The sequence below is a fragment of the Ricinus communis genome, chromosome 3 (genome assembly GCF_019578655.1).
Source record: "Ricinus communis isolate WT05 ecotype wild-type chromosome 3, ASM1957865v1, whole genome shotgun sequence".
Lineage (NCBI taxonomy): Eukaryota > Viridiplantae > Streptophyta > Magnoliopsida > Malpighiales > Euphorbiaceae > Ricinus > Ricinus communis.
In genome coordinates, this window is record NC_063258.1 from 31,933,093 (window position 1) to 31,958,255 (window position 25,163).

Consider the following 25,163-nt stretch of genomic DNA (forward strand, 5'->3'; position numbering starts at 1 on the left):
TTCCTGCCACTGAGGGCAATAAACACTGTTTTTGACCATTCGAAGTAATTTGAGTTTCCCTTGAGTGTGATGTTGGTTAATCTATCATTTTGAGACATGGCTGAGTGAGAAGGGATTTTTAGGTAAGTGATGAGCACAGGTTAAACCAGCACTGATACCATATGAAAAATAAAACAGTGAAGAATGTGTATTTTCCATATATGAATTCTAAGTTCTTTACAGGAAGATGATTGATATATATACATGATTGGTTTGATAAAGAAATTTATTCTAACAGTTGCCTAACGACTCTTTCTGCTAAGAACATGGATTGAAGTGACCTTTCCTGCAACTCCTTTTACCCTGAGGTCTGTGATGATAGGTCTGCATAGGCAACCTAACTTGTGCAGCCTCTGAGACCTCTTTTGCTTTTGACTTTCTTCCTTTTCCAACACTTTTTCTCATTTTAGAGTCAACTAAATTAAAAAATTTACGAATTTAATATAGTCTTGAAAGTATTTTCCACTCTAAGATAATTTGTGGAAAAAAATAAAATCAAATTAAGTCTATTTTAGCCTATAGGAAAAAGTCATTCCACTTAATTTGTGCTTCTGCCACTTAAAATTGTGAGAATTCCTTAAAAAAGAAAATGAGACAGCAAACTAGTGCAATTTGATATAAGATTTCATGATGTCCAAAGAAAGAGCTATACCAAAATTGACAATGAGAATATACCAGAGAAATATAGAGTGTCTGAATAACCGCAGATTGATTAAAATCCTTTTTAAATGAGTTTATTCTAGTTCTAATTGAAAGCAACAAAATAGTGCTTAGTTTTCTTAAGGTTGCCTGATCTCTTCAAAGCACTTGAAGACTTCATTTTTTACTATTTGAACTTTTTTTTCCTCTCCTCAGATTCTGTATATTGTTCTGTTGCGGAAAAAGAAAAACTTTAGTATCCATGCTTGGCTTCCAAAATCTCAAACCATGTCAAAGTATACAAGTCATGCCCAGAAATGAACAATTTATTCATAAATGGAAGGCACATGTACGTTTTTGTTCGTTCAATTTTTGGGGCGTTAACCCGGTAGTGCTGTTATTGCCTTACGTACCCATAATGCAAGTGATGACCATCTTCCCCGAGAATTTAATTTTCTTTCGACAATGCATACCAGAATGCAAAAGTTAGCACTTAACTCCCCAGCCTGATTATAAATGACGGGGTGGTGTTGCCATGCCCATAAGGCAGACTATATACAATCTCACAAAACCATACATTCAGCTATTATCGAGAAGCAAACTACAAAATACAACCCCTTAATTATCTACTATTTGCCGGCCTCTATTGGTAGCTGAAGTTGATAGAACCCCACCCTCCTACCAACCAATCACAAACAACTTGACATGTTCACGCCCCGGGCGTACCCATTTGGCCGGCCTAAAAGTATTCTAGCTTCCAGCAAAAGATGGCGAAACTCGTGCCCGACCTATATATATATATATATATATATATATATATATATATATATATATACACTTAGAATTGAATTTCTATGGCTCATATACAAATTATAGATTTCAGCTAATACATAATAATAATAATATAGAAAGTACATTTCTTTAACCCCAGAATACAACCACCATGCGGTCGATTATGTTTTCCCTGCGCCTCATTTTCTTTTACTTGTCAATTTCTCCTAAAACTAGCACAAGCTAGATTCAGCTACGGATCACCATAGACTGGCGATGTTGGTTAGCTACAAGGATAATAAGTCAAATTGCTGGTATAAAATTGTAGTAGGTCTTGCAACCTTTTAAATTTAAAGCCAGCATAACCAGACACCTCAAGAGACCACCACTACATCTAATTGGAAACATGACATGAGTTGCACTAGCAAGACAATTATATCATCTTCATGAACAAAAGCAAGTCATTCTACCCCGGACCAATGAGTTCAATTCATTCTGATTACTAATAAATTCTTCCCCCTGGAGGAAAAATATAATTAAAAACTTTGAAAGATCACAAAACTACGACTAGGCATGAAAACATTTCAATTCCAGTTAACATGCAATTTAGCTACATGGCAATGACAACTGCAAACCTGAACTAGTTTATAACACGAATTGAAGCTAGCAATTCATAACTAAGGTCTAATCTATTGCCCATATGCAGGGCCACCATGACTCCTCAGTCTCCGAAAATCCCATGAGATGGAGCATCTGCCTGGCAGACCCATATTCGCAACAAACAGTAGGTTTAATAATAGAATATAAAATATCAAATGAACAGGATAAAACATAACAGAAGCCTCTAGCACCGCCAATTGTTTTTGCCTCAAAACCTTCATGTTGCTGACTGAAACCATACTATGATGGCACTGCAAAACAAATAGTTGAAAAATCAGTGAAAGCACTTGGACATCCAAGAATTGCAAATGAAATAATATTGAAACCCCCTTTAATTTTGGACGAGTCAAAGAAATCAAGATATTAGTTGATAAGCTCTCCTTTCACCAGCAGGAAAAAGGAAAGAGGCTGTTTATGAGTGTGATTCAGCTGCGCTAACAGCACATGTTTTTCATCAACAGAAAAGATATCCGTTTGCTTTAAATTTGTATTTAAAGAGTGTCTAAGATCTCAAGATGACACCAGTGAAGGAAATAGTTACTTTGCAATTTATCTTTTTGCAAAAGCCTTTCAAACTTATTCATAGGTGTGAAAAGCTGTGACAGCTAATAAAACTAAATATTACTATTCAAGGGAAAAGAACATTGAACTACACACCAATAAGAATCTGCTAAATAAATTTATCAACAATGAGAGTAACTCACTGTATGTAGATGTATCAATCTGCTCAGGGAGCTCCTTTATATCCACCTCAAACCTCTCCTGAACCTGCAATTGGCCAAAAGTTACTTAGATCTGAAACCAAACTACTGAAAAAATTTGAGCAAACATTATAAATACTTACCTGATTTAAGACATCAGAGTCGGAAGCAGATGAAACAAATGTAATTGCCAGCCCTTTTGTGCCAAACCTACCAGCTCTACCAACCTGTCAATGCAGCAATTACAAGATACTGGTCAGACAGTTTAACTATGGAAAGGAATGGTAGAAAAGACAGCTTTTACTGAACCTACTCTGTGTAGATAAGTATCGGCAGAGTCTGGCATATCATAGTTGATAACAATGTTGACCCGCTCAATATCAATTCCACGACCAACCAAATCTGTGGCCACAAGAATTCTTTTATGGCCCTCCTTGAATCCCTTATAGCGCGTCAACCTACAAATACCCATCAATTGAGCTTCAAACGTCTACTCTAACTTGACCGCAAGAACTCAATAAGGTGTGCCTTCAGTTATTAATAATTTTAGAAGATGTACTGTTATGGCACGTAATAGTAAATCAGCAAATAAGACAAGTTTATAGCTCAAATGGGTCCAACTACTATGAGATCAAATGTAAGCCCTTAATAAATTTCCAAACTAATTCCCCCTCAAAATATTAACTTGGACAATTACTTAAATGAGAACCCAAATAATTATTCCAATCATAATGGAAACTAACTCAAATACACCCCAACTTCCATCAAGAATAAGCCAGTACATGAGGGGAAATAAAGTGAATAGTCACGTAAAATAACATTAATGACCACAAGCTGGGGAAGGGAAACAGTACGTTCTGAAGTCATAGAGACAAAAGAAAATAATACATGGACTCATCAGAGACCAACAGAAGCAAAAGAAAACTGGATAAACCTTTCTTCTTGGGACATGCCAGAATGGATGCAAATTGATGGAAAATTGCATTCCACAAGTAACTTGTTCAGCTCTGCTGCTCTATTCACACTTTTGACAAAAATAACTACTTGATTAAAGTCCAATGCATCAAGGAGATCATTCAACTTTCGATTCTTCTCCAGCTCGGTCAATTTGATGTAGTGCTGTCATTTCAATTATTAAGGTAAGTAGATGCAAATAAAAAAAGGAAGTAGAATAAACCAGCATCACCAAAAATACAAATACCTGTACAAGACCATGAAGGGTCAACTTGGCTTCATCGTCGACGTAAATTTCCATTGGCTGAAAGGAACAAATGTCACAGTAAATCATATTAGCGGTCTTCCTCAAGCTAATGCAATCCAGAAGGAAAGAACGATGGATTCTCATCCCTTGAATCGAGATTCTGGTCCATCTGAATTGCCTCCTTGCAGATAGATTTCTTACAGTTAACAATTGCCATTGCTGCTCAACACAAACTCTTATATTTATTACAGTCCCAACCAAAACTCCCTCCCTTCTTATCACTCTACCTCTCCCTCCCTCTCTCTCCCCCACTCTCCCTCCCCGCAACACCCAATTATACCAGACTCCACTCCAAAAACTAAAGACAATTAAAAAAATTTAAAAAGAAATAATGCACTACTCGCAAGATTGCCTTCCAAACACTCAACATTAAGCTACTTCATTATACCTCACACAACAAAACTAAATTTTTTTCCTAGATGGACAGAGGAGCTACTCATTACAGACAACAGGATCTTAAAACATCTAAAGGACTTTTGAAGAAATCTGGCATTATTAAAAAGATAGACTTCTAAATTGAAGTAGAACTGGCCATAGTACATTACATCTTGCATAAATTTCTTGCAAACTGGGCGGATTTCTTTGCTGAGAGTTGCAGAAAACATCATAACTTGCTTATCATGTGGAGTCATCTTGAAGATCTCTTGCACATCTCTCCTCATGTCTACAGACCAAAGAATATAACCATAAGAAACATAGAGACCTTAATGGTATCTTAGGAAGGGAAATAAACATACCAAGTGATTCAAGCATCTTGTCACATTCATCAAGGATAAAATGCCTCACATTCTTCAAAGAAAGGTCCTTATCTCTTGCCAGTGCCAATATTCTTCCAGGAGTCCCGACAACAATATGTGGGCATTCATTTTTCAATAGATCTTTGTGAATCTTGATATGGACACCACCATAAAAGACAGCAACCTTGGTATCAGGTAAGTAAGTACTGAACCTCTCGAACTCGTGACAGATCTACCAAGTATAACAAAATGATCAGGAAAAAGCTCATAAAGAAAGTTAATATTATAAAGCAAAAGAATTATTGCACCTACTTATATATGACATAGAACTAGAAGATACCTGGTAAGCCAACTCCCTAGTATGACAGAGAACAAGTGCAATAACTTGGCCAGATGTGGGTTCAATTTGCTGTAGAGTAGACAAAACAAAAACGGCAGTCTTCCCCATCCCAGATTTAGCTTGGCAGATGACATCCATGCCCAATATAGCTTGAGGTATACATTCGTGTTGAACTATTGAAGAACCAAACAAAATTGTATCCAAGGAATCCTTGGTAAGTAAAACATAACCTCGCTGATCCTTTAATTGAAAGGTTTATCAAACCAGAATACTGCTCCAAAATCAAGAGTATGATAGTGCTAATTTACCTGAAAAAGTAAGAAACCAACATAATTAGATGCATGAGAAGTAAAAAGAATGAAAAACTAAGCAACAATCCAAAATGCAATAACCAAAAATATAAAAATTAATACAGAATAAATCAGCATGAAACTATTTTAAGTCTATACTAGGAACAAGATATCTCAAAAAGATCAAAAGAATTTCATTAAGATACTAGAGCATTAGGAGTCATATATGCATGCAACCACATAATCCATGTCAAGCATAAAATTAAATAGCTATTAAGCTAATCAACAAAACTTCAAAAAACCGTAGTATATTTTATTTCACAAGTGAGGGCCAAAACCAAGAGGGCAATATGTATTATAACATAATATAAAATAAAATGAAAAAGCATGTTTTCCAACAATTCATAATAAAAAGAATGGAGAATCAATAAGTTGCCTTCGGAAGGATGCTCAAATCCCGAGTCAACTATAGCCCGAAGAAGCTCTGGCTTCAAAAGGAAGTCTCTGAACCCGGAACTGTGTATTCCAACATAGCCCCTAAACACACAGAAAAAGTGGATATACCTTTAACAACAAACTAAAATTACTTTCAACTACCCATAAAACATTAACTAAAAATATAATGAAAGTATATTTTCAAATATCCGTAAGCAACACTAAATTCCTTTCAAATTACCATCCACAAGACTAAATGAATGCTCATTACAATAAAAATAACCAGTTCAAAACAAAAGAAGTCAAATAACTAGTTCAACAACTAAGCAAAAGCATTTAACGGATCTATCTATTAATTGTAACAGAGAAAATAGAAAGGACAAAAAAAAGTAACACTCACTTCTTGGCGGATTCGCCATTGACTTTAGCCGCAACAGAATCAGGGGCCTTCTCTTCTTCTTCCTCGTAATCGAGAAGCTCCTCCTCGTAAGCGTCGTTGTCCCTTGTTTCACCCATGCTATTCTATAAACAAAATAAAATTACAAGTAGATCTCAAGTTAGTGCTTTTTAACAATAAAAGTTTCATCACAGTACATTAGGATTTCTAGTGATAACAATAAATAGAGAGAAGTTAAACGAAAAAAGACTTCAAAGCTAAAAGTAGAAAATTAGGGTTTTGCAAGAATTTAATTATAAATCGGTAGTTATGAATATACCTGTAAGGCTGTGAGAAGGTGAAATCGGGTAAATAAGAATTAGGGTTTGGAAAGGCTGCAAAGGAAAATGGTTAGCGCTTAAATAAATTGGGAAACTATTTTCAGAGAAAGAGGAGACCCCAGCGAGCGACGACCTCGACGAGAGAAAGACAGAGGGCTGCGCTTCTTGAAACATATCTTTATATCAGCCAGCTATATTGTTGTCGAGTTTCCCTAAATGCCCCTTCTTTTTGTTCTTCACTTTGTTGTCACTGTAATTTGGCAAAATATACGGATAAATGCCCTAAAACTTTATCTAAGATGCAATTAAACTTAAACTAAATCTTGTATTACTCCTAATAAGAAAACTAAATTTTGAAGTATTTTAGTTATATTTCTAAAATCTTAAAAAAAATATAATTAATTATATTCTTAAAACTAATCTATTTTTAACTAATAATTATACCAGAATAACTATTATTTTATAATTTTACATATTAAAAAGCATAATTAATACTTACTCACAACATTTCTTTATATGTAAAAATACAAAAAAATATGAATTGGAGAAAAAACAGTTTCTTTTAGCGCTATAATTAATTGTATTTCATATTATTATACAGTGAAATAAATAAAATTAGCTTCAAGAATGTAGTTATTTTATTTTTAAACTCTTAAATATATTAATAAGCTATTTTAAAATTTATATTAATTGTGTTTTGGATAAAATTTCTTAAACTTATATATACCTTTTGTCCTATAATTTGTGTGTTTCTTAAGAATAACAATTATCGTTAAAAGTTTTAGTTTTAATTTATTAAATTTTTAAGTTTTTATTTTATTTCATTGAGATTTATTTTTTTTTCTAATTTAAAACTACTGAGTATTTAATAAGATACAAATTTTGATGGACAAATAAAAAAATTTAAATATTAGGTAGATATAAACGTACAAGAATTTAATAGTACAAAAAATAATTAATAGAGTTAATATAATAAAATTCAATAGTTGAAAGATTTGATAATGAAATTTTGTAAAAATATTTTAATTTTTGAGATGAATGTGATAGAGTCAGTAATTTATTTTATTTTATTATTAAACAAATTAAGGTTGATATAAATAATTATAAATGAATTCACATTAAAAGAAGTATTTCAAAATAACTCGATGGGTTTTATTTTTATAAATGTTATATTTGATCGAAATTTATAAAATAATTAATTTTACATAAAAAATACAAGAAATAAAATAGAAATAGAAATAATAAAGTTGAAAGAGATATTTTTGTATTATAAAACATATTGTCTTATTAATATGAAATCTATTTAGAAATTCTACATATTTTATTATAATTTAATTTAACTATAATCAAAGTTTATATAAATTTTATTTTATTAAAAAAAATGAAATTTTCGTTAAAAAGAGCAAACATAATAGAAAATATAAATGTAAAAAATTTTAGATTAATTTTTACAATTTTATTTTATTTAGAGTACATATAAATTTTAAATTTATAAATTAATTTTATAAATTTTGTCGAATTTAACGAAACATTACATAAAAAAAAATGTATTTCAAACTAACTAACTTAGTGGCTTTATATTTTTATAAAAATACATAAATATAGTTGCACATATTTGAGCTATGGGCTTAGCTTACACTCGACTTAAATGTACCAAGCAAAAGGCCTACAGACTACAATGATTATTTATTCATAGCCCATCATCAATGATTGCCAACCATTGTAAACAAAACTAGCCACTGAACAAACAGAACTCTGTCGATGGCTATGGCTACATGCTTATCCCTGCAACTACCAATCAGAGCCATGGAAGATTCAGGTTCCATCCCTTAAATCTCTTAACTCGCAAACCATAAGGGTTCAGCGATTTAATCTATAAACAGTGTGTTTCTTTATAATGCACAGGCTTTAATGGAGGCAGTTCTCGAAAGCAGGAGACTCTTGGCATACATGACTTGTTCCAGAGTTCATTTACCGGAACTGCTAGACGTTGCTATTTAAAAACTAGGGTCAGATTTTTATTCCTTTTTAAGGATTTGTAAGTACGTCTTAAAATTTAATTCAGAACTTACTAATTGTTTTCAGTATTTTGATTATACTCTTATGATTCCTGCTTGATGATAGGCTGCACCAAGTGATCAAAACCCAAAACCAAAAAGTGTTATATGTACTGACTGCGACGGAAATGGTAAGACAATTATAAGTTAAAAATAACAAAAAGAAGACAAAGTTTGATATGAAAAGTATGCAGTTCATTTTATGCTGTTCTTTTTAATTGTTCAATTACTACCAGGTGCAGTTTTGTGCTCACAGTGTAAAGGAAGTGGAGTGAACTCTGTTGATATCTTTAATGGACAATTTAAGGCTGGTGACTCCTGTTGGCTTTGTGGGTAACCTCTATCTTCCCTTTTCTTATTCAAAGTTAAAAAGGATTTTAACCTTCTGGTTGTGACTATCATTGACTAATTAATGAGTTGTTTTGATCTTGTAGAGGGAAAAAGGATATGTTATGTGGGAATTGCAATGGAGCTGGCTTCCTTGGTGGTTTTATGAGCACTTTTGATGAGTAGAAATTACTTATTTGAGAGTAGAGTATTGCAAGGTATATTTAAGCACTGAAAATTGACTGGAGATTAAATGTAATTGTAACTTGCAAGTATAATTGCTCAAACTTCAGTGCATTTCTAATACAGCTACCAAATCTCATCAAGAATAAAAGTTCAAAGTTTTGTATGATATTATTATTAATCAGCAGCAGTTGCTAATGGCTGTTCATGAAGTTGCTCATCTGCTGTTGGAGCAAGCGAGTTGCTTCACTTAAAGGATGAAAGACATGAAACACATGAGATTCTTCCTCAGCTTCCACCAATTCAACTTCTTTCACCCCTTGCTTACCTAAAAATTCTGCATACATAACTCCCCTTTCATTCAAGAAATCTAGGCCAGCCACATACACTACTGTTGCTGGAAACTCTCTCCATTCGTCTGCAGAAAAATTTTGTATCTCAAAGTTGCATCCAAAATAATCGCGATTTGACCCTTCTGGTATGCTCAGTCCCCAAAACATATCATTCATCTCTACTTCCCCTGCTGCTCCTTCATCCATCTCTTTCTTAGTCCTTTTTTCGCTTCCAAAATAAGGATGTATCAACAGCAATCCCTTGATTGTAACATGAGGAACTCTGTTCCTCATTGCTTTGATAGCAACACAATGAGTAATGTTGCCTCCAGCACTGTCTCCAGAGAGATAAACACTAGAAAGATCAGCCAGACTGAGCCAAGGTTCAACAGTCACTTGATGTGACAACCATTCAAGTGAGCTGTAACAATCATCATAAGCTATTGGAAGGCGATTCTCCGGTGCTAAACGATAGTCAATAGAGAGGATAATGGATTGGGATGTGACTGAGAAATCTCCAAGAAAGTGATGGTAACCAAGCCAGGTGGTTGAGCCAATGCAAAAGCCACCACCATGAAAATAAACCAGAACTGGGAGGAGACTACTTGGAGGAGATTCAGGAAGGAATAATCTTGCGGTTATAGGCTTTGATGGGTGAATGACAACATCCTTGAACTTGTATCCATTGATTGATTGCACTGAAGCAGGCATTATTTCTGGCGCAAAGCGTTTTACAGACCCATCAGAGAAGACTTGGAGAAAACCAGGAGCTTCTGCAACAATAGACATTTCTTTTGAAATACGCCCTGAACTTGTAAAAACATGAACGGAAGTGGAGAATGTGTGGGAAATATATAAAGGGTAATTGATGGCTTTGATGGAAGAATTATAGTTTAATGCAGTAGCTAGATGAGACACTTTGGATGGCTTGGAGTTAGTGTAGGTGAATCATGTAATATCGGACATCAAACACTGGAAGAATCAATTAAAGAAAACTAAGCGAACTGAGTAATACATGGAAATGGTATATTATTGGGCGTTAGATAAGGCATTTTTGTTGGATGAACTATGTTAGGTTGGTCATCTAAGAGATAATTAAACAATTAGAAAAAGAGGAATATGCTATTATAAAGGACTACTATGCTGAGACGAATCAGGGTAAAACAAAATAAAAAACCCTGCCGCGCCAGATAGGGGTCGAACCTATGACCTTCTGCTTAGGAAACAGACGCTCTATCCACTGAGCTACAGGCGCTTCTTGTTCTCTATCTTATTTTTAACTAATTTATCATAATCTAGTATCCTTACCTGGCCTTTCTTTCCATTTTTTCAGTCATCCTCGATACGATCATTACCAAAATCTCTGTAGACCGAAGCAATCGTTAATTTTCAATCCAATCATTAATTCTCAACTATGGGTGAATGAAATCCTATACATAAATCGGTTAATAAAAAAAACTATTTATAGTAACGAAACAAATTATATTTGTCCGAAAAGTGCAAAATCATATAAATATGATCCTCGCTGTGCATGTTGATCAATTGAATTGTTTCTTTGTGAATTCCGATTAAAAAGTTTCTTTGTTGTTTCTCATACATATTGGAACAAAATAATTACAATGATAAATCTCTTATCAGTGTGAAATATAGCAAAACTACCAGACCGACAGAATAAACTAGCACAGATTGCACATGAAACTGCAATGCAAGATTATTCTGATATCTTACAAAAGCAGATAGCATCCTTACAAAATTAGTTTAGAGAAGCATAATAGTAAAAGGCCAAGTGCACCATATCATCAAAAGAAAAAGAGTCGGAGCATTCTTTCAATATTATAAATTTTTGTACAAAGAAGTTATAAACTTGGAATAGAACTATTTGGCAGCTTGTTCTATGACAGGAACCTTCTTCCAATCCTCCTCCACTGCATTACTTTGCAAAGGGGGCAGTGAAAACATGTTTACAGTCGAGCTTCCACTCCAAATCTCCTTCAAGACACGTAATGCTGATAGAGTTAGCTTCATGTACATGTTTTCCATATTTTCAATCTCCACAAGTTCTTTGGGAACTTTAAGCGGTGCCTCCTTACTTTCACCTGAACCATTGGAGTCACATCCTCCTACCTCTTCAGTTGCTTCATGTGCAATAGATAGTTCATTGCTAGAGAAGATTTGATCAAGCACCACCTCGCACTCCTTCACAAGCTTGTTTAACACATGAGTTTTGAAAAATGGCTGCTGCATTACTTTTTGGATAAAGGGCACGCGAACTAGAGCACCACTTCGCTTGTCATATTTCTTTAATATCTTCACTAGTCCTGTGCATAGAATGTCAAAATTGAAACCAATCAACTCCAACCTCTATAATGAAGACCTCCATGTCAAGCGAGCAAACCAATTCAACAGATTGAAGTAACACATCTGGTGAAAATTTTGGTTCCTTAATTTTTTTTGACATGAGACAAGTATCTCAGGGTCTAAATTTGTAAATTTCAACCAACCAAGCCCTTCATGCAATCTGGACATAACAGTATCACAATGATTGTGATATATTTCTTACTAATTACAAGTTATATTTAATAATTTAGCACAACATTAACAGAACCATAAGAAGGTGCAAAGAGCGATATGACAATGTTATAATAGGTGCATTATGGACAGTACAGCTTTTACATTCATAATAGAAGTGTGAAACCAAATATTTAAGCAATATTAATTCCTATACTCCAATGTGTCTTGTATTTCTCAAAAAGTGATTCGATTGAAGGGATTTCGTAAATCGTAATATACTTATAAGATCAATGAGATTGATTCTTTTATTTATACAGACCTGTGTAGTTAAGAGCACTGTAATTCTCCAAGAGAACCATCTCCCCATGAAAATCAACTATCTCCCTCCCTATTCTCATCAGCTCTTCATTTGAATCCTTGGCCTTTTTCACCCTGTCTTGTAGCTCCTGCGCATTACAACCAAAGCACAAATTAAATTTTAATTTAAATTAATAATCACGTGTGATAAATTATTTGATAATTTTCTTTCTGAAGATAAATAGTAGCATTCCACACAGCTCGAATTTCATACATATAAGATTTGATTTAAGTAATCAAGCATGTAGAAGGATAGCAGAAATGCAGAAGGAGGGAGCGACCCATCTTTGTTTCTTCAGCTACTGTCTCCATTGGTGTATATTATGAGAAAACAATATGGAACATTTAAGTCTAATACCCTCTACAGAGCATTATTATGCAGACAACATTAGGAACCTCGCTGATTGGAAAATCACATTGCAATTCCTTCTCAAATTGGAAATCTTTAAGGCCTCTGTTGGAATAAATTAGGCGCACGTGTTTAAAAGAATTGAGTTCTTGCAAAATCATGTCAATTTGGCACAATTAATTTTTCTGAAGTTGAAAGAATTGAATTGTATCCAAACATGAGAATTGACTAAACAGAATTGACTTCCCAAAACAAGGGCTTAAATTTTCTGATGTTTTAAAATCCAAAACAACATGTTTATTGTACTAAAAGAACACATAGGAATCAAATTAGATCTCTTTATATTCTAATCTACTAACAAGAACCCATCAAAATCCTGAGAAATTAATTTGAAAATCGCTTCGCTTCAAAACAATAATGCATATGTAAAAAGAAGAAAAAGGATATTACCTTCCATTTGATAACAAAGTCTTCTTCCTTTTCAAAGATAAAAGAATTAAATTTTTCCATCTCATCCTCCAAAACCCTAACGAAATCAATCACCTCCTTAGTCACCACCTCACCTTCTCTTCTACTGCAATCCTCACCACCGTCCATTCTATCCACCTGTGTCTCCAATCTCGGCCGTTTATTTAACGGCTTATCTCCATCTTTAGGATAAATCAGCTTCAGTTGTTTCTTCAAATCTTTATACGACAAAAACTTGTCTCTCCAATCCGGCAACGTATCCTCTATTAATATACTCAAGCTCTTCCAAAACTTCATGTCTCCTACCCGCCCAAATCACCGCCACAACAGATTAATTCATGCACTATTTCTTTTTTCAATCTGGTTAGGCAAATCAACAGAAGAGAAGAAAAGGAAGAAAGAGGAAAGAGAATTTGAGTGAAGAATAAATAGAAGGAGAATATTCGTTGGATATTAGTGGGAATATACTTTTTTTTGGAAGAAAAGACATTTTATTATCTTGGGTTATATTCTCTGTTCTGATCGTTAAATTGTTTATATGGTTCGTTATTTTTGGCTTCTTTTTTCTTTTCAATGGTTATTTTATGGGATTAGATCTTGAAAATCGAAATTGAAACCAAAACTATTAAAAATAAAATCATCAAATTCAGGCAGTATTGGATTGGGAGACTTGTAACTTTTTTTTTTGTCAGAAATAATGATATTCCATTACTTAAGAAGAAGAAGATACACAGGCTACATCATTAACAATCAAAGAGTAACTAAAGCCTCAGGCAACATGCCAGGGTTTAAAACATTTGGACTATCACTAACATTCTTTGTTAACCAATCTGCAACTTTATTGGCAGATCTCCTAATATGAGAAAACATGTACCCAGGCTGGTTAACATTAAGAGTTCGTATCTATTCAATCATTGCAGATATCTCCCAAGGAGTTTCCTCATTGTGGGTTGCGCAATTTGCAATACACTGAGGCGTCAGACTCAAATATTACATCTCTCATTTCACGATTTCGAGCAAATCTAACAGCCTCCCTAAGAGCCAGCGTCTCTGCTGGGGGAGCTGAACTGCAGACAAAAGTCTTTGATGCTATAAAAAACACTTCTCCAATGTGGTTCCTTCCGACAACGGCCACCCTAGCTTCTTTCCTTTTCTCAGAGAATGCAGCATCTGTGTCCAATTTGACTTTCCCTATCGGCGGAAGGACGCAGCACGAAGCTGCTGTTATATTGCTAACTTCCTCTTCTCTGTCATTCTGTCTATGCACATCAGCATACTCATTCCATAATCTAACACTTCTAGCCACTACCATTGCTGGGTCTATATGAGTACCTCTAAAGCTACTCTCATTTCTAGAGCGCCAGATTTCCCAGCATATTATGGCAGCTAGGGTCATCAGAGATTTAGCATTCAGAACATCTAACATATTCACCATTTCTTTAAGAGTGTCCCACCAGTGATTAAAACTTTCAAAACCTTCCCCGCCTGATCTGTAACCCAACGGACTTAGAAACCAGACTTTCCTTGCTTCCGGACAGTAGTAGCCTGCCAATCCCAGAAAGCTGTGAATCTCTGTCATCGTGGTTGGCTGGTTACGACTCTATCTAGGTAATTGTGGACCGATTGATTAAGTCAGCACACTTCCTTCTCGTGAAGACTACTTATTTTGTGGTTAAGTATGCAAGGGTGTATCCGGAGAGAATTGTCAGTCTGCACGACATTCCTGTCTCTATAGTATCTGACAGGAGATTGCAATTCACTTCGAGGTTTTTGAGAAAGCTACAAGAAGAGCTTGGTACTAGATTGGACTTCAACACAACTTTTCATCCCCAAACTAACGGATAGTTGGAAAAAATAATTTAAACCTTGGAAGATATGCTTCAGATGTGTGTAATAGATTTCGATGGTAAGTGGGATTAGTACCTGCCATTGATTGAGTTCTCTTATAATAACAGCTACCATGCGAACATCAAGATGGCTCCTTATGAGGCATTGTACGGCAGGAAGTGTAGATCTCCTGTGTGTTAGAAAGAAGTTGGTGAATGAAAGTTAGCAGGACCAGAGTTGGTTCATATTACTTCAGAGAAGATTCCTATTATCCGCGAGTAACTGAAGACTGTTTTCAGTTGGCAGAAGAGTTATGTAGATCCAAAATGGAAGCACGTGGAGTTCAGTATTGAGGAGTATGTATTCTTGAAGGTGTCCCCTATGTAAGGTGTGATGCGGTTTGGTAAGAAGCGCAAGTTGACTCCTCGTTATGTGGGACCCTTTGAGATTATTGACAGGATTGGACAGGTAGCATGCAAGTTAGATTTACAGCCAAATTTCTCACATGTGCATCCGGTATTTCATATATCCATGCTGAGGATGTACATTTCGGATCCTTTGCACGTGTTGCAACCTCAGTATGTGGAAGTAAGCAAAGACTTGACTTACAAAGAGTAGCCAATCATGATTGTGGATACTCAAGTTCGCCAACTTCGCTCTAAGATTATACTTATTGTTAAGGTGATGTGGTGGAATCATTCTACCAAGCAGTGTACCTGGAAAACCGAGCAGGAGATGAGAGATTCCTACCCTCATTTGTTTCAGTCTTAAAATAAGCCTCATTCATTTCTAAATTTGAGGACGAATTTTTTTAAAGGGAGGAGAATGTAATACCTATAAATTTTAAATTTTAATTTTCTTATTTTTGAAGGCATTTTAGTAAATTAATATGTGAATTGGATTATTGACTAAATATTTTAATAATATGAGTATTATTTCATTTAATATTATTCAACACTATAGTATATTGATTTTTTTTTTGTGAATTTGAAATAATGTGAAATAATCCCTGTTTTTTCACCATCTTCAGCTGCTACCCAGCCACCAGATTTCTCTCCTCCTTCCCTTTTTACGCCGATGCCGCTCTTTCCTCTGCCCTCTCGTCGTTTCCTCGTTGCATTAAGGAGAAGCAGTTGGCTCCCATGCTGCCACCGCTAGATCGACCTTTTATCGTCGTCCCTTCGCTGATTTGACATTGGAAACAGATTTCTAGACCACAAAAAAATACCAAACCAGCCCTTTTTTCCCGTTTTTCCCCCGTCGGCAGTGGTGTACGAGCCTCGCCAGAGCTGAAAGTTTTTAGCCTCGATCCAGTGGCTTCCGACGAGATTTTGGCACAAACAATTGCATATTCGGACTCCTCACGACTTAAGCATCGCATAGGCACCCTCTGATTCGAATTCGGACACCGTGAAGATATCGGCTTTCAGACCCTAGTATTTTTCAAACGCGCAGAGTTTAGATTTTTGGGCTCAGTAAATTTTATTTGGACCTTAAAAATTATTTAAAAATTTTAAAACATATTATTGCCATTAATTGTCAATTATAAATAATTTAATTTAATTAGATTTAATTAATTAATAATTTAATTATAAATATTATGAATTAATTAGTATGATTAGTTATTATTTGGTTTTATGATAATTATGGTTGTGAAATAAATGTTAATGTATTGTCTATTATTAATTGAGATTTGTGTTGTGTTGCGGAGTCGAAAAATAATGCAGTTATGGGTGACCCGACTCCTAGTAAATATGTAACGAATATTTGAAGTGTTTTTAGCAGGTTTTGGACCCGTTTTATGTGGGATAAACATCTGTATTTTATGGGAGGTTCTATCAAATTTTTGAGTCGGGATTAGTTGAAATTTCTTTAGGTAAGGAGTTTAGGCTTAGGATAAATTATGAAATATTTTATTAACTTAATTATCTTAATTATTTTCGTGAATAGATAATCCGTCGGTTCAGCCAGCTCCATCCGAGGCATAGAAGCAGTTAGCGAAAATTCGACAGAACAGTGAGTTAGAATCATATATTACACTGCCTGTGTCATATCTGCATTTAAATGCAATTCCTTAATGAATAATTATTATGATTATTTTACTAGTATAAATATTATTAAGTTTATTTTCATTATTATTATTATTATTATTGTTGTTGTTGTTGTTCAATTATTATTAATGTTATGAAAATTGCATTATTATGTCATTCCGTTACAAATACTGTGACCGTTTGAATATCATGTTGCATATAATATTGTTGATGTTAATGTTTTGTGGCTTGGGATGAAGACACAATAGAACATACCACCTGATGGACTACATTAGGACCGTGTGCGCATCAGTGAAAATCATAAACATGTAATAGAAGAATATTCGATGTTGTGCCCTAGTCGAGCACAACTCTCTACGCTTATAGGAATTTGATTTACCGGAAAAAGATCCCTGGTCGAGCGTTGCTATCTGGGTGCCGACTATATTGGTATTTAAGTGACCAGACTGGACTTAAGGATCATGGTCAAGCTTTGCTCTCTGGGTGCTAGTCTTATTGGAATAAGAGAGCCAAAAAGCTGCTAGAATTGGAGGTTTAGGGTTCTGCTGAAGTACTTTGTCGTGTATGTGCTAAAATTTGTATTTTTCTAAAATTACGATATGACATGCATTTTTAATATTTTGTGATATTCTATACTATTTAAATAATTATTTTATATATGGTTACTTTAATTCAGAATATATAATTTTAACTCACTCTCGAGACTGACAGTCTCATTTTTAATTTTTCAGGTGACAGCTAGATTCTCCGCCGTCTTTTTCCGAATAGCCCGACTTCCTTCTCCATCAGGCCTATTGTAATTAATTTTCTTTCTTTTACATTTCGAACTATTTAAAAATCTAGACTATCCACGATAGTGGTTTCAGAACTTAAATATTTTATTTTGGTATGTTAAAACTAAGGGAAGTTATTAAGTGATTGTGTTGATGGATTAATTTATCTATGTTATGTTTGCGTGAATAAATTGTTGGTATGATTGAGTAGTATGCATATAGGTGCATTGTCTGAGTTATTAAATAGTTAGGCTTGCTACGAGTTTCAGTAGTCGTAAACCTATGCATTCCATAGCACTGGTCACAGGCCCATATAACGGATTGTACAGTTGTATTTGATTAAAATCCATAAAATTTATGGCATTCATTTGTAAATCTAAAATTTATATTTCTTTGAATGAAATGAAAGTTCTACATTGCCAAATTTATATAGAATTAGTTATAGTTAAATTAAATTGTAACGGATCAATATTTTATAATACTAAAATATTTTTTGCAACTTAATTATTTCTATTTATTTTTTTCATTCATTATTTTCAAATGAAATATTTTTTTATATAAATTTTAATCAAATAAAACATTAATAAATTTTAATTGTTAAAAAAAATAATACTTTTTTTTAGTTGGATTGTCCAGAATATTAAAGCTCTTGATAATATTTACGAATTTCATTATTTATTTTAAAATATCTTTGTATTTTCTTTACTCTTTTTGTTAATAAATTAAAATAAAATAATTTTAAATTCATTTCAAATGTCAAAAATATTTTAATATCTTTTGAAATTTGAGGTTGAGGAAAGTTCTAGAATAATCGAGGGAAGAAATTTATCATCTATTCCTAAACTTATCCTATTTATTAAGATGTAAATTAAACATGGATAGCATATATCTGTTATTTATCATTTTATACTGTTTAAGTAGCAAAAAAACGTTAACAAAAAAATTAAATAGAGAGAGAATAAAATCTGAGAGATTTGCCAATTCAATTGTTAGAAGAGAAAATACGGGCTTACAATTGTGAGCTTATTTCAGGGACTTGATAGTAATTCTTTCCTTTCTTTAGCTGGTCAAATACCAATCTATTTTCTTTTCTAACAATAATATAATTACCCTGTTAGTTTTTAGGTTAGAGAAAAAAAAAAGAATTTCTTTTTATAAAATATAAAATAAATTATCATAGTATTTATGTCTAGCCACCAAATTAAAGATTTGTGTCTTATATAGATTTTCACTCTAGCATTTTTGTTTATAGACTAAATTATTTATATATTAATATATCATATTTTTATTAAATATTGTATATATATTAATTAGTCAATTTATTATCATAAATTACTTATAATTAAAAATAATTAATATAAATATAAAATTAATAAGTTGGTAGATTAAATTTATATAATTTTTTTATCATTTAAATAAAAAAATCATTTGGGTATTACTCTACTTTGGGGTCTACAGAGTTTTGATAAAATCAGTCACAGCCGTTAGATATAGATTCTGCCCAAATATGCATAAAGCAAGCAGACATGTGGGGAGAGAGAGGGAGAAACCACTCTCTCCAAGTCACTACCTTGCAACTGTTCTCCAACTTCTGTTCGAAGTTCTCTTTGTCGTGACTGACTCGAAGCAACTTCTTTCAGAAGATGACCCAAAAGAAACCACTATATATTTCATGTAATTCTCTTCTTCATTCTCGCGCATTACTCTCCTAAATCTGTATTTCTAACTGAAGAGAGAAAAACCACATTAAGGTGGTCTTGATTTTTGCTTTGATCAAGGCCTGACAGAAGGAAAAAGAAAAGGTTATTGGGGTCTTTCCTTCTTTTGCATTCTTTTTTATAGTGTGGATTGGATGAAACTTGACTGATTTCTTGAAATTAATTTCTTGGTTTTATGGGAGTCTGTTTGGTGATTGAGAATATGCAAGCAATGCAATTGAGTGCATTCTTTTTTGTTCTTCATTGATGGGTTTATCGTTTAACTAAGAGCTGATTCTTGATGCGATGTTTCTTTCTTACTTTCTGTTGAAAGTTGAATTATTGTTTTCGGGTAATTTTATTTTATATTTTGTCTGTAAGAGAAAAAAGAAGAAGAAATTATTGGTAAAGGTGAAATTTTGGCGTTGCTTGGTCTAATGATTAATGGGTATGTTCTGATTGCATTTTTACAATCTTTATCAACAAATCCTTTGGAAAGTTGAATTCTTTTTAGTTTCTTTAAAACTCAGATTAGTCAGATGTGCTGCCAGTTTTCTGGGACATGGTTCGAAGCCAATTGCTGTCTTTTTGTATGGTTGGAGAAATTAAAGGAATGGCGTTTGGTTTGAATTTTGTGATCAATTTGCAACTTTTTCATTAATTAATCTGCCTCTGTGCGATTTTGGGCTGTCCCCGTGGAATCTGAACTTAATGCTGTTGAATTGATCTGTTGGCTGGTTGCTTTCACTTCTTCATTCGATTCTTATGAAAATTAAGAAAAGGAAAGACGATCGAACACTCAAATCAAGGAGTAGAATTTGATATGAAAAATTGTTAGAATTCAGCTTTGTCATCATGGTTTTGCACTCTGGAATCTTGGATAGCAAGATAAAATTTGACAATCTTTTGTTCCTTTTTTGGGTGATTTTATTTGTTCATGACGTATTAATAAATCTATTTGAATTATGGTTGAATTCAAATGCTTGCTGTATCCCCTTTAAGACTATGGTTTTCCGCTGTAGATACTCTTGAGTGGGTATCTGTAATAAGTATTCACCAAGATCTGGAAGCTTATCTGCACAACTTTATTTTTTTAATCTTCATGTTTGCTTAGGAGTTACGTTCTTTTAGCTCATGCAATTCTTATTTAACTTAGTAATGGTCTTTCCAGTTCTTTTTGCATATCTTTTTAGTTTTTAATAATGGTCTTCAGATTCTGAATACCTTCTGGTACAGGAATGGAGACAAAAAGAAGGGAAAAGGAAACAGTTGTAACTCAAGTTAGTTTTGGTGGATTTGACAAGGATGTTACAGCAAGAGATCTTGTGGCATATTTGGATAATGAGATTGGGCAAGTTTGGCGCTGTAGATTGAAGACATCTTGGACTCCTCCAGAGTCCTATCCAAATTTTGAGATAACTGACACTGCAGTCATCCAAAGAGTAGATGCCTATAGGAGGGTAGAACCGCATGCCTTCGTGCATTTTGCCTCACCCGACTCGGCTACTTGGGCTAAGAATGCTGCAGGTCACTGTGAGCTTTTCTTTAATGGCAGGCCAGTGAAGGTTAGTCTGGGGCCTGAAAATCCTTTTCACTTGAATCAGAGGAGGAGAACAACAATTCCATTTAAATTGTCTGATGTACATGTTGAAATTGGAACCTTGGTTAGTCGTGATGAGTTCCTGGTTGGTTGGAGAGGACCTCCTTCTGGAGTTGATTTTCTTGTGGATCCTTTTGATGGGAAGTGCAAGTTTTGTTTCACAAGGGACACTGCCTTCTCTTTCAAAGGCACAACTGAGCATGCTGTGATAAGATGTGATTTTAAATTGGAGTTCCTGGTGAGAGACATTAATGAGATAAAACAGTATACAGACACCTCATGTCTGGTTATCCTGTTGCAGCTGGCTTCCGCACCTTCGGTCTGGTATAGAACTGCTGATGATGACATTGAAGTCTTAGTTCCCTTTGATTTGCTGGATGATGATGATCCTTGGATCCGGACCACTGATTTTACACCTAGCGGGGCCATTGGTCGGTGTAACTCTTACCGAGTTTCAATCCCCCCTCGCCATGGTGCAAAGTTAAAGAGGGCTTTGAACTTTCTAAGAGAACGGAGGGTACAGGAGGATTGCCTTAGGCGACCCCTCCATGTCACCGCTGAACCAGAGTATGAGATGCCTATGTCAGATCCTTTCTTTTGTATTCATCACGAGGAAGGGGTAGATTTTAATTTAATGTTCCTAGTGAATGCTGTCATGCATAAAGGAATATTTAATCAACATCAACTCTCTGACAGTTTCTTTGATTTACTGAGAAACCAGCCACTGGATGTTAATATAGCTGCATTGAGACATATCTGTTCCTATAAGCACCCTGTGTTCGATGCTCATAAGAGGCTGAAAGCTGTCCAACAGTGGTTGCTGAAGAATCCCAAACTCTTTAGGAGCTCCAAACAGCTTGATGACATTGTAGAAATTAGGCGGTTGGCTATTACTCCAACCAGAGCCTATTGCCTTCCACCTGAAGTAGAACTCTCCAACAGAGTTTTGAGAAGATACAAAGATATTGCTGATCAATTCCTAAGAGTTACCTTCATGGATGAGGGTTTGCAGACAATGAACGCGAACACTCTCACTTATTACTGTGCCCCTATAGTAAGAGACATTACCTCTAACTCTTTCTCGCAGAAGACAAGAATCTTCAAAAGGGTGAAGAGTATTCTGACTGATGGATTTTACTTGTGTGGTCGGAAGTATTCTTTTCTCGCGTTCTCTTCCAATCAATTAAGGGATCGATCTGCATGGTTTTTTGCTGAAGATGGAAAAACTAGTGTTAGCAAAATCAGAAATTGGATGGGGAAGTTTACCAACAGGAATATTGCAAAATGTGCTGCTAGGATGGGCCAGTGTTTCTCCTCTACTTATGCAACTGTAGAAGTTCCATCAGCAGAGGCTATTCTTGATCTTCCAGATATTGAGAGGAACAATTACATTTTCTCTGATGGCATTGGCATGATAACTCCAGATCTTGCAAAGGAAGTTGCAGAAAAACTGAAGTTGGAGGTTAATCCACCATGCGCTTACCAGATCAGGTATGCTGGATGTAAAGGAGTTGTAGCCTGCTGGCCAGCACATATTGATGGAATACGCCTGTCTTTGAGGGTCAGCATGAACAAGTTCCACTCAAACCACACCACCTTGGAGATATGCTCTTGGACTAGATTTCAGCCTGGTTTCTTAAACAGGCAGATAATCACACTGCTTTCCACATTGGATGTTCCAGATGAGATATTCTGGAAAATGCAGATCGTTATGGTCTCCAAACTAAATCAGATGTTCATGGATGCTGATGTAGCATTTGATGTTGTTACTGCATCTTGTGCTGAGCAAGGCAACACTGCAGCAATAATGTTGAGTGCAGGTTTCAATCCTAAAACAGAACCTCATTTATGTGGAATGCTAACTTGTATAAGAGCTGCACAGCTTTGGGGTCTTCGAGAAAAGACTAGAATCTTTGTTCCCTCAGGGAGATGGTTGATGGGCTGCTTGGATGAGCTAGGGGTGCTTGAACATGGCCAATGTTTTATCCAAGTGTCCAATCCCTCCTTGGAGAGCTGTTTCTGGAAGCATGGCTCACGGTTTAGTGAAAGCAAAAAAAAGCTGCAAGTAGTCAAGGGGACTGTTGTGGTAGCTAAGAATCCTTGTCTTCATCCAGGAGATATAAGGATCTTGGAAGCAGTTGATGCTCCTGAACTACACCATTTGCATGATTGCCTAGTCTTTCCACAGAAGGGTGACAGACCTCACACAAATGAAGCTTCTGGAAGTGACCTTGATGGGGATCTTTACTTTGTGACTTGGGATGAAAACCTTATTCCTCCAAGTAAGAGAAGCTGGCTCCCGATGCAGTATGACGCTGCTGAAGCCAAGCAGCTAAATCGCCCCGTCAATCATCAGGTGCTTGTCTGATCCATTTGGATGTTATCTTTGAGGTTTAATGGTTTTCTTTTTTCTTTTTTTTCCTGGGGGGGTGGGGGGAGGGTACTTTTCTGTTATTCTTCCTCGTTAAAGTATTGGGTCAACTGATACATGATTAGAAAATCCAGGAAGATTTTACATTCTTGTAAGGGAGAATAATGTGGGTGTGGTTTTTTGAGGAACTAGCTTCAATACACATCATATGGAACTGTTAGATTTAATTTTTTCCTGTTCTTGTTAAACATTTGCTTTGCATAGCTGGCATAACTTTGGAATGTTTGAAGGACATCATCCCAAAAGCCTCCACCCGACTAAGCCGCATTATTGTGTTGTTCAGATATGAGAGCAACACTAATTTTTGGAATTAGATCAATCTTTTAATGGTACCTCAATTGATGTAACTTGTAGGATAGATTATCTATGTTCAATTTGTTAGGGAAACACCATTCAGAATTCCTATTTTCTTACACAGAAATCTAACTTATCTATGTTTACTTTGCAGGATATTATAGATTTTTTTGCAAAGAACATGGTGAATGAGAATTTAGGGGCAATCTGTAATGCTCATGTCGTTCATGCTGATTTGAGTGAATATGGAGCTTTGGATGAGAATTGCATAAAACTGGCGGAGTTAGCAGCCACAGCTGTTGACTTCCCCAAGACTGGGAAGCTTGTAACTATGCCACCACACCTGAAACCCAAACTCTATCCAGATTTTATGGGGAAGGAGGATTATCAGTCCTACAACTCAAACAAAATTTTGGGAAGACTCTATCGTCAGGTTAAAGATGATTATAATGATGATGATGATGATGATGATGATGCAGCTACATCCTCTGAGCTCAATCTTGTTCGTGGTGATATCCCTTATGATAAAGACCTGGAGGTGTCTGGATCTTCGGATTACATTCTTGATGCCTGGGATCAAAAGTGCTCCTATGATGGTCAGCTGAAAGGTCTTCTTGCACAGTATAAAGTGAAAAGAGAAGAGGAAGTGGTGACTGGTCATATTTGGTCCATGCCAAAATGCAACAGCAGGAAACAAGGGGAGCTAAAAGAGAGGCTCAAGCAATCTTATCATTCACTTAAGAAAGAGTTTAGACAAGTTTTTGAGAAGATGGATTCGGATTTTGAGCAACTCACAGAAGATGAGAAGAACTTGCTTTATGAGCAAAAGGCTTCAGCATGGTACCAGGTTGCTTACCATCCGAAATGGGTAAATAAGTCAATGGAGTTGCAGGAGCCTGATGCTGCTGGCTGTGCATCAATGTTGAGCTTTGCTTGGATTGCAGCTGATTATCTTGCTCGGATTAAGATTAGGTGCAGAGGATTTGACGGTGTTGACACCTCTAAGCCCGTCAACTCACTGGTGAAGTACCTTGCTGATCGGATCTAACCAGAATCTGAAGCCTTAGCTTTTGTGGCTGTGCCGTACTTTCTGGCTGCAAGTCCACTCTGCCATTATTAACAGTATATTGTCTTTTATGAAAGTTATGTGTGATACTGGATTGTAAGTTGCTTAGCATTAACGTAGTTAATAGTTTTGCAACATTGTAAGAAAAGTCATTATGGAATGTGCATGTTTTCTTCTCTATTCGGAATAAATAATAAGGTTTTGTTTATATGCTGAGATCTAGTCAGGAATTTGGTTACCCCATTTCCTA

The 25,163-nt window shown here is 35.1% G+C and overlaps 5 protein-coding genes and 1 non-coding gene across 7 annotated transcripts; 2 read left to right on the forward strand and 4 right to left on the reverse strand.

Moving 5' to 3' along the window:
- Positions 1 to 1,948: 1,948 nt before the first annotated feature.
- LOC8259463 (DEAD-box ATP-dependent RNA helicase 15) lies at positions 1,949 to 6,759 on the reverse strand. Its single transcript, XM_048371936.1, has 12 exons — positions 6,590 to 6,759; positions 6,274 to 6,395; positions 5,875 to 5,975; positions 5,149 to 5,321; positions 4,809 to 5,040; positions 4,617 to 4,735; positions 4,012 to 4,068; positions 3,745 to 3,929; positions 3,124 to 3,268; positions 2,954 to 3,037; positions 2,814 to 2,877; positions 1,949 to 2,360 (listed from the first exon to the last, which is right to left on the reverse strand). Exons 2-12 carry the CDS (start codon positions 6,387 to 6,389, stop codon positions 2,350 to 2,352), a joined length of 1,287 nt encoding a protein of 428 aa, XP_048227893.1. The 5' UTR covers positions 6,390 to 6,395; positions 6,590 to 6,759; the 3' UTR covers positions 1,949 to 2,349.
- Positions 6,760 to 8,254: 1,495 nt separating this feature from the next.
- LOC8259462 (protein BUNDLE SHEATH DEFECTIVE 2, chloroplastic) lies at positions 8,255 to 9,326 on the forward strand. Its single transcript, XM_002515478.4, has 5 exons — positions 8,255 to 8,409; positions 8,496 to 8,599; positions 8,715 to 8,778; positions 8,884 to 8,980; positions 9,082 to 9,326. The coding sequence occupies exons 1-5, from the start codon at positions 8,352 to 8,354 to the stop codon at positions 9,158 to 9,160; spliced, it is 402 nt and encodes a 133-aa protein (XP_002515524.2). The 5' UTR covers positions 8,255 to 8,351; the 3' UTR covers positions 9,161 to 9,326.
- Positions 9,231 to 10,556, reverse strand: LOC8278617 (probable carboxylesterase 17). Its single transcript, XM_048371569.1, has one exon. It carries the CDS (start codon positions 10,276 to 10,278, stop codon positions 9,352 to 9,354), a length of 927 nt encoding a protein of 308 aa, XP_048227526.1. The 5' UTR covers positions 10,279 to 10,556; the 3' UTR covers positions 9,231 to 9,351.
- Positions 10,557 to 10,671: 115 nt separating this feature from the next.
- TRNAR-CCU lies at positions 10,672 to 10,744 on the reverse strand. The gene has a single exon. It is a non-coding gene; the product is annotated as a tRNA-Arg (tRNA).
- Positions 10,745 to 11,158: 414 nt separating this feature from the next.
- LOC8259460 (SPX domain-containing protein 1) lies at positions 11,159 to 13,625 on the reverse strand. The gene is made up of 3 exons (XM_002515476.4): positions 13,157 to 13,625; positions 12,320 to 12,446; positions 11,159 to 11,807 (listed from the first exon to the last, which is right to left on the reverse strand). Exons 1-3 carry the CDS (start codon positions 13,469 to 13,471, stop codon positions 11,365 to 11,367), a joined length of 885 nt encoding a protein of 294 aa, XP_002515522.1. The 5' UTR covers positions 13,472 to 13,625; the 3' UTR covers positions 11,159 to 11,364.
- Positions 13,626 to 19,342: 5,717 nt separating this feature from the next.
- LOC8259458 (RNA-dependent RNA polymerase 6) lies at positions 19,343 to 25,121 on the forward strand. 2 transcript variants are annotated; one of them, XM_002515474.4, is made up of 3 exons: positions 19,343 to 19,627; positions 20,759 to 23,478; positions 24,002 to 25,121. In XM_002515474.4, exons 2-3 carry the CDS (start codon positions 20,761 to 20,763, stop codon positions 24,893 to 24,895), a joined length of 3,612 nt encoding a protein of 1,203 aa, XP_002515520.1. In that variant the 5' UTR covers positions 19,343 to 19,627; positions 20,759 to 20,760; the 3' UTR covers positions 24,896 to 25,121. The 2 variants fall into 2 exon arrangements, with proteins under 2 accessions (XP_002515520.1, XP_048227744.1); XM_048371787.1 differs by having other exon boundaries at positions 19,343 to 19,499.
- Positions 25,122 to 25,163: the final 42 nt, after the last annotated feature.

Coding starts and splice junctions, on each gene's coding strand:
- LOC8259463 (XM_048371936.1), bottom strand. CDS start 6,389: ATGGGTGAAACAAGGGACAACGACGCTTACGAGGAGGAGCTTCTCGAT. Junction 5,041..5,148: donor CTAGGGAGTTGGCTTACCAG/GTATCTTCTAGT, acceptor TATACTTGGTAG/ATCTGTCACGAGTTCGAGAG. Junction 3,930..4,011: donor CCCTTCATGGTCTTGTACAG/GTATTTGTATTT, acceptor TTGAAATGACAG/CACTACATCAAATTGACCGA.
- LOC8259462 (XM_002515478.4), top strand. CDS start 8,352: ATGGCTATGGCTACATGCTTATCCCTGCAACTACCAATCAGAGCCATG. Junction 8,779..8,883: donor TACTGACTGCGACGGAAATG/GTAAGACAATTA, acceptor AATTACTACCAG/GTGCAGTTTTGTGCTCACAG. Junction 8,981..9,081: donor GACTCCTGTTGGCTTTGTGG/GTAACCTCTATC, acceptor TTGATCTTGTAG/AGGGAAAAAGGATATGTTAT.
- LOC8278617 (XM_048371569.1), bottom strand. CDS start 10,278: ATGTCTATTGTTGCAGAAGCTCCTGGTTTTCTCCAAGTCTTCTCTGAT.
- LOC8259460 (XM_002515476.4), bottom strand. CDS start 13,471: ATGAAGTTTTGGAAGAGCTTGAGTATATTAATAGAGGATACGTTGCCG. Junction 12,447..13,156: donor ACTTTGTTATCAAATGGAAG/GTAATATCCTTT, acceptor TGTAATGCGCAG/GAGCTACAAGACAGGGTGAA. Junction 11,808..12,319: donor CAGTGCTCTTAACTACACAG/GTCTGTATAAAT, acceptor TTCTATGCACAG/GACTAGTGAAGATATTAAAG.
- LOC8259458 (XM_002515474.4), top strand. CDS start 20,761: ATGGAGACAAAAAGAAGGGAAAAGGAAACAGTTGTAACTCAAGTTAGT. Junction 23,479..24,001: donor ATCGCCCCGTCAATCATCAG/GTGCTTGTCTGA, acceptor TTTACTTTGCAG/GATATTATAGATTTTTTTGC.